Genomic DNA, 19,458 nt, shown 5'->3' on the forward strand with positions numbered 1-19,458 from the left:
TGAACCTGTCTGTTTGTGGAAGGCGATATCGAGGTCATTGGGACGGTTAGGTGAATGTCCATAGTAATGAAGAATGTCCGGAATTGAAGAAGCAAGGTGTTTCGTTTGCTTCGCTGAATGTAAAATATCACTGCGATGTTCCAACACCAAGCCTTTGGCAGCAGCTATGTCTGCTGATGGAGTGTAGGTTTGCAATTTGGATGATAAGCGAAAGGTAGACAAGCCTGCAGTATTGCCAGTTTGCCTGTAGACTGGAAATGATGAATTGTATTGACCTGTGCGACCAGGTCTGCATATGTTGCTGGTGAGAACTGCACACAAAAAACTAAATGGGCGAAATCCACCCAAAAATGTGGGTAATTTCCTTGTCCTCACAATTACCAAGATAATGGGTAATTTGACGTACTTGTAACAGTAATCCTAGCTCATTCCGGATGGGCAGGGCCAGCCTAGTGCAGGTTTCCGAATTACCCATCTCATTGGTAAAATTCACTCCAAGGCAATATTGGGTAATTTCCTTGTCCTCACAATTTTACCGAGTTAGTGGGTAATCCAACAGCCCATCATGGGCTGGCCTTGCCCATTAACGGTGTGCCCGTCCCACATGGGCATGCAATGCCAGTTCATGATGGGCTGTCGAATTTCCCCCTCCCATTTAAAAAGCAACAGAACCATGGCAATAACACTATGTCTAAAATAACGTTTATTTTCTCAAAAAAATGCTTTAACAAAACTTGAAACATTCATTGTAATTATCATCATCATCATCGTTATAAATGCAAAATAGTAATAAAATCACAGTTTTATCAAAACTTCCATTCATTATCATTATCACTGTTATCATTAATCAAATGCAACACGGCGCAAAGATGCACCTTTATGGTCATAGCAATCAAAATCACAGTAACAGCTGTGAAAATCATGGCAAATTATTATATAAAAGACATTTTCTATCAAAACCTCTCCCATTGATTATCATCATCATTTCTCACAATAAACATGGCACAAAGATGCACCTTTATGGTTATAGTAATCAAAATCACAGTGACAGCTGTGAAAATCACGGCAAATTACTATATATATAAAAAATATTTTTTATCAAAACCTCTTCCATTGATTATCATCATCATTTCTCACAATAAACTTGAAGCCTGAAAGATGGCGCAAAGATGCATCTTTATGGTTACAGATGTATAGTAATCAAAATCACAGTAAGAGCTGTGAAAATCACGCCAATTTTTTTTTAAAACAAAACCTCTTCCATTCATCATCATTTATAGGGACCTTCTCAAAATAAACTTGAAGCCTGGAAGATAATTTCCTTTTTAACTCTCTGTGTACACACTACCCCCCCCCCCCCCCCCAGATGAAAAATTGAAGATGTCTGGCTTCAACTTTAGGCATGGTGAAGCAAAAGCGACATTTGGCCTTAAAGTGACCCCCCCTAAAATCATCTTTTTTAGCTCACCTCTCAGGAGAGGTGAGCTTATCCTATACCGTGGCGTCCGTCGTCCGTCGTCGTCGGCGTCGTCCGTCGTCGTCGTCCGTAAGCAGGGCATGTTTCGTAACTGTTAGAGCTGTTGAGTTGAAACTTGGTACACATGTACCCTTATATAATGGGACCTTAGAGACGAACTTTTGGTCCGGTCTGATTCATGGTTTGGCCACCAGGGGGCCAAATGTCAAAAGTGAAAATATGCAATATCTCCTCTAATTACTGGTTTGAAAATTTTGAAAAAAATATGGTAGGTCCTTCTAGCAAGGGTACATCATATATCCTCTGGGTTTTTTATTTGACCTACTTTTCAAGGTCACAGAGGTCAAAATTCACTCAATCACTGATACGTGGCATGTTTCGTTCGTATTTGAGGTACAAACTTCTAAACTTGTGTGGACATGTATCTAGTGAGCGTCTATGCTACCCCTAAAATTTGGCCCCAGCGGACATCAAATATGGCCGCCAGGCAGCCATCTTGAAAAATAAACAAAGTCCGTACCCGGTACTCTGAAACTTTACTAATGATTGGACCCAGTACTCTGAAACTTTACTAATGATTGGATTGCAAACAAATTTCTTGTGATTATATATGTACTCTCTATAATGCCCCTAATTTTGAATCAAATGCGATAACCAATATGGCTGCCAGGGGCTGTCTTGAAAAATAAACAAAGCCATCTCTGCAACTAATGATTGGGTTGAAACCAAATTTAATGTGATTTATATATCTATGTACTCGTAACGCCAGTTTTAAATGCAATCCAATGACAAGTACGGCAGCCAGGCCGCCATCTTGAAAATTCAACAAATTCCTATTGGCTACTTCTAACTGTTGAACAGGTCAGCCAGTTTCCTTGTGACATGTACATCCAATGCAAATGACATGCATTAACATTACCTTAAAGGTCAGCACATGGTCGCTAGACCTTTCATTGGATTATAGCTGTAAATATTTTTGAATCATAAGACCCCCCCCCAAATTTTTAAATGCAACAAATTGGTGCACAGAAGGCGCCCCATAGGTAAGTGGACCTCATGTATTATCATTTTTTAAATGTTTTCGTTGCTATGATTATTACAAGTCAGTTGGGTTGAAATTTAGTAGAAATCTGATATCTTCTTAAATTCAGGCTGGACAGATCTTTGAAACTGAAAATATACATACTTGAAAAAATGTCACAAGAGAATTTCTCTAGTAAAGGCACCCCATAATTGGTCACATTTTTTGTCTGCATATTTTCTCAATCACAAGTCCATGCATCATTAGATTCTTCATGCATTCACTTCCTGGCTGAATCAAAGCGTTGTTATTGTGTTTTTAGTAAGTCAAATGCAACATTTCGGACATAAACATTGATTTCAATCTTTTTAGATTAGCCAGTGCAAAGTACATTGATGGATGGTTATTATTAATGGCGATTTTAGGTGTTTTAAGGGTGAATCACTGAATGTAAAAAATTCCAAATGGTGGCTGGGCTACTTTTCTTCCACTTCAAAGTTTAGCAAGTGTCTTTCTCCTTCATAACTTGGAGTAAATGTGGAGCGACTGTAGAATAGCCGGGACACTCGTATTCTTCCTGTACTTTAAGTCAATAGTGTGTACATAATGTACAGCGGGACAATCTGTTCCAAAAGTAGTTCCCCAGTTTACATGTGATCATGGTATTGGTAGATAAGGTTGTGGGTAGAATGTTTATGTTGAAGGGTATGTTATGAGCAAGATGATGGTCGAAGGTTGTAGGTTGTATGTTGAGGGTTTGGTATGAGCAAGATGATGGTCGAAGGATGTAGGTTGTATGTTGAAGGTTTGGTATGAGCAAGATGATGGTCGAAGGATGTAGGTTGTATGTTGAAGGTTTGGTATGAGCAAGATGATGGTCGAATGTTGTAAGTTAGTATGAGCAAGATGATCGAATGTTGTAGGTTGTATGTTAAATACACAAAGTAGAGGCAGCAAACCATGCAGATAGGCAAGAAGTTACCCGATATAGACAGCTCGAGAGACCACAACTTTTCAATAGGGGGAAACACAGACTTGTCAATCTATGAACACTCAAAATCATTACACCGGTGTGACATCTCTGGTTGTTCCCCATGTGTCAGTGTTTTCCAAACAATATACAGCTAGAGAGACCATGACTTTTCAATAGGGGGGAAACACAGACTTGTCAATCTATGAACACTCAAAATCATTACACCGGTGTGACATCTCTGGTTGTTCCCCATGTGTCAGTGTTTTCCAAACAATAGACAGCTAGAGAGACCACGGCTTTTCAATAGGGGGAACACAGAAAAACTTGTCAATCTATCTTTCCAGGTGGACTAGGATCACACCAATCTGTATTTGAGGGGTCCAGCTGGATCCCGCTGGATCCCTTATATTATAAGGAGTAATAAACTTGCAAGAAATAAACCACATATATATTTTTGAACTGTTTATTGCTACAATTGGGCTAATTGCCCAGTATCATCAGTCTTACATGTGGAACTTACTCGTCACTATTATGTTGGCTGTCCTGAGTTTGGGACAAAATAGTATCGAGAATCTCGATATGGGGACGGTCTTTGCAAAGCCTCCTCATTCTATCCGACATAGCGGATGTTTTATTGAAGTTAACTTTATAAAGTTCCAACGACACATTTGCCTCCAGTAATACTTTATGGGTCGGAGTAAGCGTGTCCGGTGCCGGCTTGTAGAAAATCAATGAATCCTTCCTGTCTGGCGGCACCTGAACTTGTCCCCAACTATCTCTCTGCAAGGATTCCAGCTGGTCTGCATGTATATAGAAAATAAAGAACCATCAAGTCTACAATAACATAACGTCAGGGAAACACTATTGCCAATAGTTATACAATCTATTACGATAAATTTTAAACCGCCTCATTGTTCATATAGTGATGCAGAGGGATTTATACATGATGGCCATGTCTTAGGTTGAATAGTACCAGTATACATGTATTCGCAACCTTTTTTTTGGTACATCAAGGTCCACAGATTGTCAAGTTTGATATCATTTTATTGTTTCACAAAACCATTGTGAAAGCAAGATTACCTTTAACATCCATGACCACCGAATTTTTGACGTGTCGCTGGACATCCGAAGCTGTCACAAGGGGTGACGGCAGGCGACAGATAGCCCTGATTATTCTTTGTCTTAGAGTCTTCACCGTCCCCAGGCTGGCTTTTGCCTCTTCGTTAGTGTTGTGAATTGACTGGAGATAAATGGGATGTTAGTTAAGTGCAAACAGAGGCGCAGTAACAAACGTACATGTATGTACTAAATGTTGAATATCAAATAATTCTGCGAATAAACACAACTTAGGTGTAGATGAATGAATGATATTTTTTGTTTTGTTGTAATTTCTGTATTGGAATTAGTGTTCATATCCGGATGATTTAGCATGAATTAACATTGTACATTGTACAAAGAAAATGAATTGGCCGTATTATACAGTTAACGATGTCGTAAGATGACCTTGTCAAACATCATGGTGCCAGATGATGGTGACGACGTAACTTCACCTGGCCTCGTTTTCCTAATGGAAATAGGAAAACAAGTCAGTCATAGAACTCATGTGCGAGGGTGCTCCACCAATTTCCTAATGTGTTTGACACAAAGGGGACAGACAGCTCGTTTCAACACCCCATGAATTCAAAATCAGATGAATTTATATCATACATCTACAGTAAGTACTGATGCGCAGGGTGCTCTAGCCATCATTACAAGCATTTGGCACACTTTGCCATCATAACTCTGTAATCAGCTTCACTAAAACTACTTTACTATCAGAAATTATTCCACCATACACATGTACCTTTTCATCGTAATATAATCATCTTATTGTTATGCTTACTTCTGGTTAACTTGGCAGGCTAAAATAAAATATTCTGGAGTCTCCAGACTTGTAATCAAAACCAACTTAACAATGGCATGAGGCATGCTTTCCTGATAATAGAATGGTCTTTGTTGTTCACTTGATAGGCTAAATAAAAAATATTCCGGAAATTCCGTACACATATTCAAAACCAGCGATTCCAGCAACTACATCATGTGCTTAAGTATTTTCATAACACTCAGCTGCTAAGCAAGAAAAACATTACATTCATATCCAAGTGGGACAGACTGCTTGTTTGGACACCCTGTACATTATATTCAAAACCAGATAACTTTGACAAGCAAGAAAAACCTTTTACAATTTATCCAAGTCAGTTACATCATACATCTACAGTACTCATGGATTTGGTGCTCCAACCATCACCACAAGCGTGGGGCGGCTGCTTATTTGGACACCCCGTACATACAAAACCAGAAAACGTTGATAAGCAAGAAAAACATCTTACAATTTATCCAAGTCAGTTACATCATACATCTACAATACTCATGGACATGGTGCTCCGACCATCACCACAAGAGTGGACTGCTTGTTTGGACACCCCGTACATTCAAAACCAGAAAACTGTTACTAGCAAGAAAAAAAAACATCTTACAATTTATCCAAGTCAGTTACATCATACATCTACAGTACTCATGGACATGGTGCTCTGACCATCACCACATTAACGCAGTAATATTTTCAGATTCATTCATCGCCAAACATTTTATCTCTCTTGCCATGGATAAACCTTCATCACCAAAAATTCTTATGTTCAACAATGAAGATAATAAAAAAATATTGAATCAATGAAAGCTTTTTTGCTATGTCCTTTCACCGTGTTAGTGATGACTACAAATACAGTGAATACAACACACAAGGCAGTATACATGATGTTCATTTGCTGACAGAGACCTCGGGGTCTACTTTTGCTTCTTTGGTTTTCTCCGTTGAACTTCATTGTAAACGTATGACTTGATGACTAGCCACGACCGTCCCTGCAGAACTGACTCCGCTGCAATGGCCTTGTCGATGTCACGTCGTCCTGGTACTTTAAGGCATTGAAGAAAATGTCCCAAATGCTTAGCAACAGCCTTCCTCTCCACATCAGACCAAGGACGTCTTTCACCTATATTACAGTGTACAAGTACATCAGCATGAAAAGAGAAAGACTGCCCTATTCACCATCACATATTTTTGAATGCATGCACAGCTATTTCACTACATTAGTGGCCCAGAGTGTGACGCATCATGCACACTATGGAAGATGATATTTTCAGCGGTTACAAAACCATGTTACAACACCCATGTCTTATGATGACGACAGACACCGCATGAAGGCTCACAGGTGAGCCAAAAATGTATGTAAAACCACAGGCAGCCCAGGCATTTTGGGCAGTTTCCATTTCCTTTTTGCCATGCAGGGGGAAATAACTGGCTAAATCCGAAGAAATGAACAAAAGGCCGATATTGGGAAGAGGCAAGCCTCCATTAAATAATACCGAAACAGTAAATCTATCTGACAATCTGTATTTTATCCGAGGTGACCGCGCTCATGAGGCGACGTGAAGTCTCCAGCCTTTAGCAAAATATTCATTGAGCGCGCGGCAGGTGAATGACGTCATCGGGCGGAATTCCCTCGAGTTCGGTGACGTCTTGACGCCACCAAAACAGCGGGAAGCGCAAATTGCGGGCACGCTTTTAAAGAGCACCCAAAAACATGTGGGACAGATTATTTTTCACCTATCATAATGTTTTCTTCATGGGTATGACCAGATTCATTCTTCAAATATGTTTAGAACCACTATAAGGTTTTGGCAATTTATTTTAATCACTCAGTACTGAATAGGCTAGTGACTTTCCCCTTGCGTTGCGGGAAGGAATTGGACTGCCTAATATGCCTGGGCTGCCTGTGGTAAAACATCCATATTCTGAGGTACATGTATAAAGATGATCATAGATGCTGGGTAGTAGCACATTCTTAACTACATTCTTAATTCTTCACATACTTTAGACCGATGCAGATACCGTATTCTCAAGTTTGTATGGTACAAATAGACACACCTCCAAAGGCAGATCAGTGAATCAATCAAAGACCTGTCTTTTCAAAACGGAACAGGACTATCACATCTTTCCCTCTCTGATTGGCTCCTAATCCCTTCCCATTGAGGCACTTTGTCAATTGATGTTATTCTAAAAGGGTCATAGTGGGCATTGCCAGTAGATTGATTCAATATATCCCTTAAGAACTTTTGTTCGCCACTTCGTTGATAGGCGGCTTTCCTAGAAGCACCGAGGAAATGGCACATGCGCACTCATTGGGAGGAAGAGACAGCGCAAAGATTTGGCAAGCAAACTTCGCTGAAAATTGGCCGAATTCGTCGGTATTTCAACGAATTTTGTTCAAACCACATCGATCCTCAATGTCCCAACACTTCTTTTTAGGATTCTCTGGAATAATACTCAAAATACTTGCAAAATCTACGAAAAAAAGATGAAAATGCAGACCAGGTGGCTGTTTTGAAATCGGATCCATACATCTCCTTCCTACCAGTCACTGCGCCTGTGCAAAGTCCCGTTGCCACAGCGCTTCTAGGAAAGCCACCTATCAAACTCTGGAACTGAGTCCTAAATGGGTCTATATCTCATGAAAACTGGAGAATAACTGCCCAACTTAAAATTTTCCATTTACCGTTCCACCTTTTTGGGTGTGTCTAATTACATTAGGCGAGTGCTATATTGATGCATTTCAAAATGTGGATTATTTTCACCTACCTTGAACAGGAACAGAACGTTTCTTAATCCTTCCTTTCTGCGATTTCTGTTTCTTGTCACTTGTATTACATGCAGATTCTGGCATTACTTTCTCTGTTACGAAAAAAAAACAATAGATTTCAAATACTTCTGAATCGGAACACAACAATCAAGATCGGCAAGTGGAAGGGACACCATTTGAATGACTTTTCTCCAGTGCGAATAATTCGTAGTCATAACACAACAATGGAGAAGGAGAAGCAGTGAAGGCACAGGCCTACAACGACTTCATTCCTACTGGAGAAAAGCCATTGGAACAATGTTTTGTCAGCTTGCCCTTCTCAATTTTTGTGATATGACAGAAACATATTAATGAATGAATGAGCAGAATTGTATTTCAATGATAGATTATTCCAATACAGCTAGTACCATAAATAAGTATCACATCGTAGCGCCCGTGACACGATTACGACACGATGACGATATGTACGTCGCACTGCATGGCGTCATGACGTCACGGACGACGTCAAGCATGACGTGATGTATGGTGTGACATAGAGAGCTTGCATTGATTCGTATCACACGATACGCTACGAAGCTACTACGACACGATGAGGACACGCTACGATTTGATACGTACTTACGGTACTAGCTGTATATACAGTTCCTACTTCAAAAGGTGTTAAGGATCAATTTTGTTGTCGATTGTTTGATACACTGGTCCTCTTCCATCTAGGAACTCAAGCAGTCTCTTCAGTCCGTGCCCTGTCGTCGTACCCGTACGGTGTTGGGTGGCCATGCTTCGGTTCGCTCCTCGGGTCCTCATGCGAGCTCTATTCCCCGGAATGTCCGTGCCCCTCCCTGAGCCACTGTAGTGAGAATGTTGACTCTCCATACCCCTTTCTCTGATTTCTGCTGAGATGGAGGCGAGTACGTCTGTTTGGGTCAGGACCAATTCCATGTCTTGCTAACCAGTCAGCCTTCTCGTTATATCTATAATTTTGTTACTTACCAGCATCTGTTCTATCCCGAGGTGCCCAACTGTTCTCATCGGAGGCTTGAAGAATTGCGGTAGAGTCATCTGAGGAAGTTGCAGACACAGGGACTGAATCGTTCATTTCAGTATCTGCAAAGTTGAAATGCACTTGTAACAGCCCATCCTGAGGACTTCATCAGTTATGTCGAACTGAGTATACTGGGTTTTCACAGTATGCTATACCATGATGCAATGCGCGGAGGCCAATTTGCATAAAAGTTTGCTGCAAAAATCGTTCACACCTGGACACAAAATAATTATTCCATCTTATCTTCGCTACAAATATTCGACATATATTCCTAAAGGCAATCTTGTTGTCAATTTGGACTTTTTTTAGGCTTCTACGCGGTGAGTAATCCTTGCATGTGTTATGCACTGTGGCCTGCGATGTACGTGATCGTGTACATTATGCGCATGGCGAGCACACCAGTGAATTCCGTCTGCTTCCTGAATTAATTTCTCGGAACCCGCAGTTAGCAGCTAAATAACCCGGCAGTTTTCTAAAATTAATGCATCTCGGAAGCTAACCTTACAACTTAAAACCAGCATAACGTCTTGTCATGCTGCCTAACATCTTGTTTTGAAGGTCCAAAATACCCTGTAAACTCAGTGCAATGGCGGCCGCATACTGCGTTTTCTGAGTACGAGAGTGGCGCCCCCTACACTAATTGGTACTCAGTTTGGCGTTTCTAACCAGACTGTTCACCACATGCAAGATTTTGATAAAAACCCGGCTTAAAAGTGATTTTTTGGTAATTCATGCAGATCATGTTACATTTGATGCTCCAAACCATAATTTGGTGATTACAACCCGAGGGAGATAAACAGTCAATTAGATGACGCGTGTCTGTGTCCTCAGATTGCTGCATACTGTCAGGGCGGGAGCAGGAAGGAAGGAAAGTGTAGGCTAACCTGATTATATGAACCCAATTATTATGTGTTTTTTTCGCTGGTGGAGCAGGGAAATATGGGGGTTTACAACTTGTAAATGATTACAACTTGTAAATGATTTTAATGCATGGGACTGAGCTCGACCAAAATATTTAAAGCTTTGTACATGAAAATCACACAAAACTCAACACAGTACCCGCCTATTGAGGAAGGCACGGATCCATTTGATATTGTGTACGGCCCCAGGGCCCGGTTGCTGCCTGGTAAAGCTAGTGCTGTCTGCCATGGAGTAAGGTGTGTAGATTCACTTACAGCGTTGACTGCAATCACAGATGCAATTTGTCTATCGTCCTAAAAAATCCACACAATCCATATGAGATACAGTCAACCTCGCCCAAGTTGAACTCACAAAAGTCTAATTCTGACCAAGTCGAACAAAATTCCCAGGATAGTTGGTGCTGTTCTTTTCAATACTAATAATCATCACCTATGTTGAATTTGTCCAAGTCAGAGAAAAATCTCTGGTCAGCCTAGGCGAGGTTGATAGTAGTATGATGTAGGTTTTTCTCACCTGAGTCTTCATCACCTTCGCCACCACCATTGTCCATTTCCCACTCTTGCACTGAAAGATAGAAGGTGAATACCCGTCATGCACCAAAGCAAATATGCCAATGCTGTTACTATACATTTTGAAACATTGTCCATAACAAAATAGCATCTCTTACTCATCCATCAATTAGCAATCATTGAAGTCGATCCTTGTTGTTAACGCAACAAACTTGGCCAAGTTTAGAAATAAGATGTCTGACATCATGTGTTCATAGAGTCAAACTGACACAACATTCTTTCCCAGGGGCATTTCAGAGGGGCTTAGTCCTTGAAAGGCCTTAATTCATGATCATACATGGACACAAACTTCTTATGATGGTCACAAAGGACATTGGCATTTTCAGGAAATACTAATGATCCTACAGATTACAAGTGTAGGTGATCTTTCAATACATGGATGGACACTGCAAGGACAATAGGCCTATAGATCCACGTCGGTAATTGGGAACACCCAGAGAAAATATATAAGCTTCACCACTCCAGCTCCAAAATTTTCATGCTCAGGAATATTTCCAGTGACCATGCTGCTTCGTCAAGACGCAATGACGTCGCAGCAATGTGGGCCACTCTATTGTCATAACAAAGACGTCATCCCATGTGCGCCTCACGAGGGGTAGAATTTGGCCAAATTTGAGGGGAAATCACATATTTCTGAGACGTGCCTGCAGTAATGGCCTTTACGCCCTTATAGAAAAGGGCCTGTTCGTTTTCGTTTTGAAGGACTGTGGAACAGGGGTTTGTGATCACTTTTACTCAAGAGATAATGTTGTGTCATTTTTAGGACAAGAAATAGATTATATAATCAGTTTCTCTTGTCCAAAGTAGGACCATTCTATTCTCTGTCAGGGTGGAAGCCTACACAGTAACATGCTATGAATGAATGTGGAATACTAAGCTCAGCTGCTGATCATAAGGTAAAACAACCTACCATTAGTCCTTTTATTGAACAGTGATATTTCAATTTTAGGAGCAGGTTCAATCAGGAAAGGTTTTGCATGTTCTTTTACAATAAAGTGGAGTTTTGTCATTCAAAGCTTCAAAGCTTCAGTCCATTCATTGTGTAGCAAGCAACACCCCTCAGTTCATGTTATGAATGCCTTTTATTATTACTAGGCCTGAGGGTATAGTTCATCTGAGGTCAACTCTCTCTTAAACAAAGAATTTCAAACTCTTTTTTCTCTGTGTTTTTGGTAATCATCATTGAATGAATTATTTGGAACTCTCATGAGCTGCACAACCAATTTCTGAAGTCGTATTGAGATTATTATGGCATTTGTTCGAGGTCTAACCACTTTGATTAGCCTTTTGTCTTAGATAATGACTTATAACTGAATTGAAAATACATGCAATATTAATCATTTCTACCATAGAATCATCCCTGTAATTTTCAAATTCATAGCTTTTCCCCGTTTTCCCAAGGATCACAAATCTTGGTCCCAAAACGAAAGCGAACATGCCCTTACTGACATGCACAACAGTTGTACTACTTGGAAGTACTGTGTGTCAGATTGCCAAATGAAAGAGGGCAGTGTGATCATTGGTATGCTTTATACATTGATAAAATGACTGTCCTGCCCTCTATAATCTCACAATCTGACACAGAGTACTCTCCAGTAATGGTTGGATATCAATCTGCTGGGATTCAGTGAAATTTTGAGCCATCATTGAGTTTCGTAGGTGCTATAGTTTGGATACTATGAGCGTTTTCGGAAATAACACACCTCCCCAAACACTGAAACTTAGGGTCCCAATTAGAAACATGGATCTATAGCTTTATCAGTGAGAAGACAAACATAACTTTAAAAAAAAGGCAAAACAGCTACCGTAAGTAAGTATCAGATCATAGCGTATCCTGATCATGTCATAGTCAAGCCAAAGTTTTCCCTGCTCCAGATGTCGCACCATACATCACATCATTCATGACATCACCCATGACATCTATCAATTTTTCTCGACGTCATACAGTTTTGGGCGTGCAGTCCCAGATAGTATAATCGTGTTGTAGGCGCTAGTATCTGATACAATACTTACTTATGGGCTGTATCTCCAAACTTGATACTCACATGTAGTTTCAGGATCCATCACTATCTCTTCCAGGGACTTCCCAGCATAACTTGCGACTCCCCTTTCCATAGCCAGCAGCAGACGGCTCACCTTGGTCATTTGCAGCGTGTCGTCAGGCAGGCGGTAATACTCCCGGTGAACACGAATGTCGTGGCCCATGTAATTCGCCAGCATGTCTAGTTCATTATCCTTTAAATTCAAGATCTGGCTCATCGTTGCAATGTGCTTTCGAAGGCGGGTTGACGTTAACGCCTCTGGCTGACTTGCACCACAAGCTTTTGAAATATTGCGCAGGCAGTCGCTCCCCCTCATTGGTGTTTTGGCAGACATGTGTGCCCTGGCAAATACATAGGGATTCTCTGCAGCGACTCCAACATCTTTGCGTTTCGAAATGAGCAATTCGATCTGTCTTTTCATGTTTTCTGTTAGCAGAATCGGAACACCTCGTCCCTTCTTTCCCCTAGTTTCGATTCGTAAGAAAGATGCTGACAGTTTCTTCTCGAGAGGGGACAAAGCTTCGTTAACATCACTGCTGCCGATGGATGCAGCGGCACCCTTCGCTTGGCAATATGTGGCAAGTGTTAACTTGCTAGCCTCCCCAGACCGTCTCCTATTAAACATGATGATCTGTGCCAGTGTCGTTTTACAAAGTTCAGACCAAACTTCTACGTTGCAGTTTTCTTTGGATTGTATCCGAGCTACATTCTCTTCTGCTATCTGCGACATGAACACATGCATCTTCTTGACATCATTCCCAAGGGGTAGCAGCTTTGGTTTGTTGAACTTCTCTTCTCGTACTGTTCTAAGGGCGGTCCTAGAAACACATTCGTTCCACTTCAGTTCAGAAAGGCGGAGGAAATCAACAGCCATTGTCACCTTGCCACCATCACCATTCATCAGTCCTGCACATCTGTTTAAGCTGTGACCAATTTTAAGAGCTAAGTTTGGCTTCACATAGGTACCCATCTCCTTGTTGAACCCAGCAACAGCTTGCACAGCAGTGACGACTTCAGTAAATCTAACTGGACTGATAGCACTTTCCAAGGGGCTTTTGAACTCTTTCACAAATCTACCTAACTGGCGTAGCTTCTTACGAATATAATCATTCTGGTTTGCATCATGCCCGACTTTGTTGTACAACCTTGTTCCCATCTTCAGAATCAGTGGATCACCTTTTACCACAAGTTTGATGTCATCATTTTTCATAGCTCCAACTATCTCCCTCAATTCCACCGAAAGGTTTGCAGCATGGAAGCTCTTGCCTGGACTCTTCCACCTTTGGCATTGTCTGGGCGCTTGGTACAGGTCTTCTGATGACGCCACAGATCTTTCCTCAGGAAAAATCCAAGGCAGTGTTCGCAGGCAAGATAGTCAGAACACTGAGCGGCATTCTTCTGTTTCTCGGAGGGGCGCTTGTAGACGATCAGTTCGCCGTCACCAGACTTCAGACATTGAACATTGTGGTTGTAGTCACCTAATTTTCTAAGTCCATCCAGCAGATGATTCTTTTCTTTTCCTGCAGACAAGGCCATGATTCTCGCCACCTCAATTTCAGACAGATGAACATCATAAAAGTGTCTCGGAAGTTTCGAAAACGGTTTCTCACAAAACACACAAAAATGGGACCTGTCCCATACACGTTTGTTGTCGTCATTGTACTTTGCAGATGGGACAAATACCTGTGATTCTTTTTTCTCTGAATCAGTCTTTTCCTCACAGTCAGCCTCTTTTTGTCTGCGTTGACAAACACGTTTTCCATGGGGTTCTCCAATAGATTCAGAATGTTTCTGGACATTTACTTGAACACGATCACTCCGTAGAGATCCATTCTGATCAGGGACTGATAGTTTCGCTTGCTCCACAACACTACCAGAGACAAGAAACTTTGAAAGGTCTACAATAACAGTAGAGGCATCAGAATCAGACTCGGAATCAGGGATCACATCAGGCCCTGGCACATATTCAGGATCAGCATCTGTGTCGTCAACATCTGTACTATCGAAACTTGCATCCATTACATCACCTGATGAAATAGTGATATCGGACTGCGTTACTCCAACATCCCGTACTTTTTGAGGGGTGACAACAGCGACCTTGGGCTTCTTACTTGTTACTACCCGTTGATCGGCAAACACAGCTGCAATGAAAACACTATGTAATTGAGTGTATTGCGCATAAAAAAGTTAATAACTATGATGCTACAATGGCTTAGTTAAGCCGGCTATGGCACAATTGCGCGCACCATACTGAACTCTTCATCATGAGTGACACCTGACATCATTTTACTGGAATAAGACGTTACTCCAACAGGGCTTCATCATAGTGAAGTGTGCACCTGCAAACAGGCTTCAGTACCAGGTAGTAAAATTGCTAAGGAAATATCATTAATTATATGCTGTATGCTGCATGAAATGTAGCAAATTATATAAAAACACACTAACAAAACTTTCTACCACAGCATTTAGATAGAAAGTTCTTCTTTTGAGCCACAGCATAACTCACGGGTATCCACAGCATCTGCTGAGAGTAGGCCTACCTTAGGTAATCTTTGGCTCTCAAGATGAAGAGCAGTTATGTACCAGCAGGTGTTTTACTCGTGGATCATAGATCAAGGAATGGACACAGAGGCTAGCAGATGTTTTCAGTTCTTTGAGACTTGGATTACAAATTGATTGTTACTCACGGTTCTAACCATGTCAGGAATGGAGGCAGTACATGTATTCAAAAGCATGTAATGAAGCCCTGCAAAATATTGATGTGATCCTCACCTGTAGTTGCAACATGCGAGCTGGGAGGGTCATCCTGGATCCCTGGCTTAGAAGACACAACAGAGGACTTGTTAGCAGACGTACTGGCACAACCTTTAGAGCGAGGAACTGGAAAACAAGGACATTTTTAAGTGAAGTACTAAGCATAGGAATGAACATGGACCACCATTGGAAGCCAAATTGGCAGTGAATACTCCAGTGGTACCCTGAGCCAATGTAGTCTAGGCATGAACCACAGCAGGGGGTTTAGGAGCCTCCCCTTGGAAATTTTGAAATCTAGAACTAACACTCCTAAAGTTAGCTTTTTCCTGGTATCTGACGAGTGCAATTCACCTGTCTCCAAACACGCATTGCTAGAAAATTTGGCACAACGGGGTAAAAAAACACACTTCATGAAGCACTGGAGGTGATGAGAATTGAGATCCTCGTATGCTGCAGTGGTCAAGTCAGAAAATGAATCCACAGAATACTGAATGGTAAGCTAGGAAAAAAACTAAGCAGTCTGGACAAAAATACAGCCATTCTTAAAAGCCCCTTTCAATTTGGTAATTTTCCCAAACCGGATGAAAAATTTCAAAGTAAAGGGTTAAAAACAAAGAGCTTTTTAAAGGCTATTGAAGGGATTTTCCAAATTTTCCAGGTTTTCAAGGGCCTGGGAACCCTAGAGACCTCAATATGATCACCACAGTAAGGTGTGATGATCATAAGGCCATACGTGTTAAGTTCTATGTTTCATGTCCCACGCACCGCTTTTGCCATCACCTCAGAAACATCATTCAATGTAAATTACCCCACATTAATTTTTTATGACTTTGAAAATTCTCAACACATACTTTTCTCAGATATAATGAAATACCTGTAACATAAGGTAGGCTACTGTGTAGCAAATCACTTTCGTGTTGTGTTTACCTCGCGCACGCACAATTTTCATATCCTGCATGACATGAAACTGAAAAGTTTACACGCATGGCCTAAATAAAAAGAGTGAACATTCACTTACTTTGTTTGGCAATATCGAAGGCGTCAACGTCTTCCTTGGGGGAAGCCATGGATTTACTTTGCTCTCCCTCAATCTCATCCTGTGGATGGTCAATAACAGATGGACCTGGAAATGAAGGGTATTGTTTTCACTTGGAATCCTCACTTTGGAACATAGATAACTAGACATTCTGAAAGAGGCACAACTTACAAAGCAGTGAAAAAATGGGCATATTCGAATCCCTAACGTGAGTCAATTTGAGGGTTGGTGTGTTGCGAACAGACAAGATCTCGCCATCACGAGTCGGGGCAGTTGCGCAAGTCCATGGCTGTTTCCATTCGGCATTCCAGACCCGAGTTGACGAAAACATAGGATTTGAACGTAACCATCAGAGAGAAAAACAGACCACCAGAGGCTCCTGCTTGCCCCAAGTTCATCATAAAAATCATACTTATCCACCAGTGAAACAACCGTTTGCGCAGAATATAAAGCCCCAAAAAGTGAAATTTGCAAAATAAACAGGGACCCGAGATCAATGGAGATGTGACTAGAGAGCAGGGATCAAGTGACCACCCTCGCCCGAGGAATCCCCGGCAAAGATTAGGATCTTGGCCTCAACTCTGGTTGGATATTGGCTGTTCACATTGCCAAATCGACCAGTGCCTAGATCCGGATCTTTGGAGTGGTTCGAATACGCCAAAAGATGTTTGGTATATAGGGGGGGGGGGATGATTACTTTCATGTGTTGCGTCAACTACTTCACTTTCTAACTAATCATCACGTGTACGGTACCATTTTTCCTACATTTCCCATACTAGTAATGGGTGATACATTCAGAACTATTGGATTTAAGAAGTCCTTGAGATGTTTGATGTCTTGTTTTGATGCAGGTCCTCGGTATGCTGCGATCACAGCAAGGCTATCAACTTCCCATGAACATGAAATACTACCAGGAGACCTCAGACTGATGGGTTCCTTACCTTGCACTTTGCAAGTTTTCTATGTATAGATCTATCAAATACTAGAAGTATACACACAATTCAGACGGACAGTCCTCAGTTTGCCAGATGCCATCCTGTGCTAACACGTCCTCGGTATGGAGCAATCATGACATCACCATCAAAATCACCTTACTATGATCTGATTTATCTGAACACCACTTAGGATACTCCTAACACTGAATATTTTCTTCGCTTGATTGGATGGTCCTCCAGATGTTTGATATTGTCTTTCTTTGATGACAGGTCCTCGGTATGCCAGATGCCCTCCTGTGCTAACAGGTCTATCAGTATGCTACAATCACAGCAATATCACAAGGCTGTTAACTTCCTATGAACATGAAAGTCTACAAGGAGACCTCAGACTCTGTTGGATTTCCTTACCTTCAGGGATAACAGCTGACTTGAAGACGTCCTTACCCAGGCCTTCAGTAGCACACCTGCTCGCTTCACTAGAAGGTACTGAAAATGAATAAAATCAAGCATAAGTTTTCTATGTATAGATCTATCAACTACTAGAAGTTTACAGACAATTCAGACGGACAGTCCTCAGTTTGCCAGATGCCATCCTGTGCTAACAGGTCCTCGGTATGGAGCGATCATGACAGCACCATAAAAAATCACCTATGATCTTATGCATCAGAACACTACTCCTTCCAATGCAGAATGTTATTTCAGCTTGACAGACGTCTATTGCCACATCTAACAATGGGGTTACCAACCCAATTTTCTGCCCTCAATAAAGAAATCAAAAGGAAGACCTGGATCAATGAAGGCCTCTGCTTCATGCCAAGTTTTTTTTAAAATGAGAGATATTGGGTGTTACAGATGTAAATTTTTTTAAGAAATTCAAATCTTATATTCATGTGTACACAAAAACAAAAGGGCCTACTTAGGAGGAGTATTGTTGTTGTGCACCCAAGTATAAAATACATCAAATTTATCAAAAACTAGATTTGTAGCACACGATTTTGTAGTATATAGATGGTTACCTGATCTACATTTCATAAAAATGTTTGGTGAAAATTGGCCCAGTAGATTTTGATATATGTAGATTCCCATTATTTCATTAGAATCCACCCGCAATAGGAGGAGGCTACACTATTGTGATTGGCCTATAAATAACGTTGCAGATTGAGGATGGAAGTGACATCTGTCATCAATGTTAACTTACCAGCACTCCCTGCACACATCCGATTGTGAAAATCTTCGAATACATGGTCCGACAGAACGATAAACGGGCGGCCACTTTCATAAGCTCCTCCTAGGAGATGCTTAGACCTTCTAAGGAGCTGTTCGCTGAAGTAATCACCGTCGTAAAGGTCAGCGTATTTGATGTGGTTCCTTGACCTCTCCATCATATCACCACCAGTCCAATAGGTCAAAAGTTTATGACCAGCATTTGACTGAATGGCATCTTTAGCGTAGGTTTCCAACTGTCCATTTCCTTGTATCTCATCTAGGTAAAGATCAATCTGATCATGGAGTTGGCCTGAAAATGAAATAAATACACTGTGGATGCATGTACACTCTAAAAGTCTGCTTTCATCATTGTGTGTACATTCTGTCCAGCTTGCACAATTCCATTGATGCTTTTGTTCAAATGACAATAAATGATTGATCCTTTCAGCCCTTACTGCATGTATGTAGGGTTGCTCTAAATCTGTATTGACAGTATTGCAGCGCAGAATCACGAAATTGGGTCCAATTTGCTGAAAGTTACAGTTCACAAGGGATTCAAAAGTGTATGAAATTTCAGAAATCACTGTAAATTCACCAAATACAATGGCAAAATGTTGTTGGTTTATGAAGTTGCTCAGCAAAGGCTTTGAAATGCAATTCAATCACCAATCCTAACTTTAAAGAAACACCCTTCAAATATTGTTCACAGTGCTGACCATGGTCTGCCATAAAATCCCAAGTGCTGTATGATGTATTAGGCATGTTACATGGATCAATCTTCAATTCACGGATTTCAATGTCAATGT

The 19,458-nt window shown here is 41.1% G+C and overlaps 1 protein-coding gene across 1 annotated transcript; it reads right to left on the minus strand.

Annotated features, from left to right (window-relative positions):
- Positions 1-6,208: 6,208 nt before the first annotated feature.
- Positions 6,209-13,931, minus strand: LOC135484280 (uncharacterized). Its single transcript, XM_064765600.1, has 5 exons — positions 12,725-13,931; positions 10,624-10,674; positions 9,138-9,251; positions 8,147-8,239; positions 6,209-6,500 (listed from the first exon to the last, which is right to left on the minus strand). The coding sequence occupies exons 1-5, from the start codon at positions 13,929-13,931 to the stop codon at positions 6,295-6,297; spliced, it is 1,671 nt and encodes a 556-aa protein (XP_064621670.1). The 3' UTR covers positions 6,209-6,294.
- Positions 13,932-19,458: the final 5,527 nt, after the last annotated feature.

Source organism: Lineus longissimus, chromosome 3 (genome assembly GCF_910592395.1).
Source record: "Lineus longissimus chromosome 3, tnLinLong1.2, whole genome shotgun sequence".
Classification (NCBI taxonomy): Eukaryota; Metazoa; Nemertea; class Pilidiophora; order Heteronemertea; family Lineidae; genus Lineus; species Lineus longissimus.

Bases quoted from the DNA above. Each gene is read 5' to 3' on its own strand.
- LOC135484280 (XM_064765600.1), bottom strand. From the start codon at position 13,931: ATGAAAAATGATGACATCAAACTTGTGGTAAAAGGTGATCCACTGATT. The intron at 9,252-10,623 runs GTGAGAAAAACC...TCAACTTTGCAG, and splicing joins CGAAGGTGATGAAGACTCAG to ATACTGAAATGAACGATTCA. The intron at 8,240-9,137 runs GTAAGTAACAAA...TTTTCGTAACAG, and splicing joins TCGGGATAGAACAGATGCTG to AGAAAGTAATGCCAGAATCT.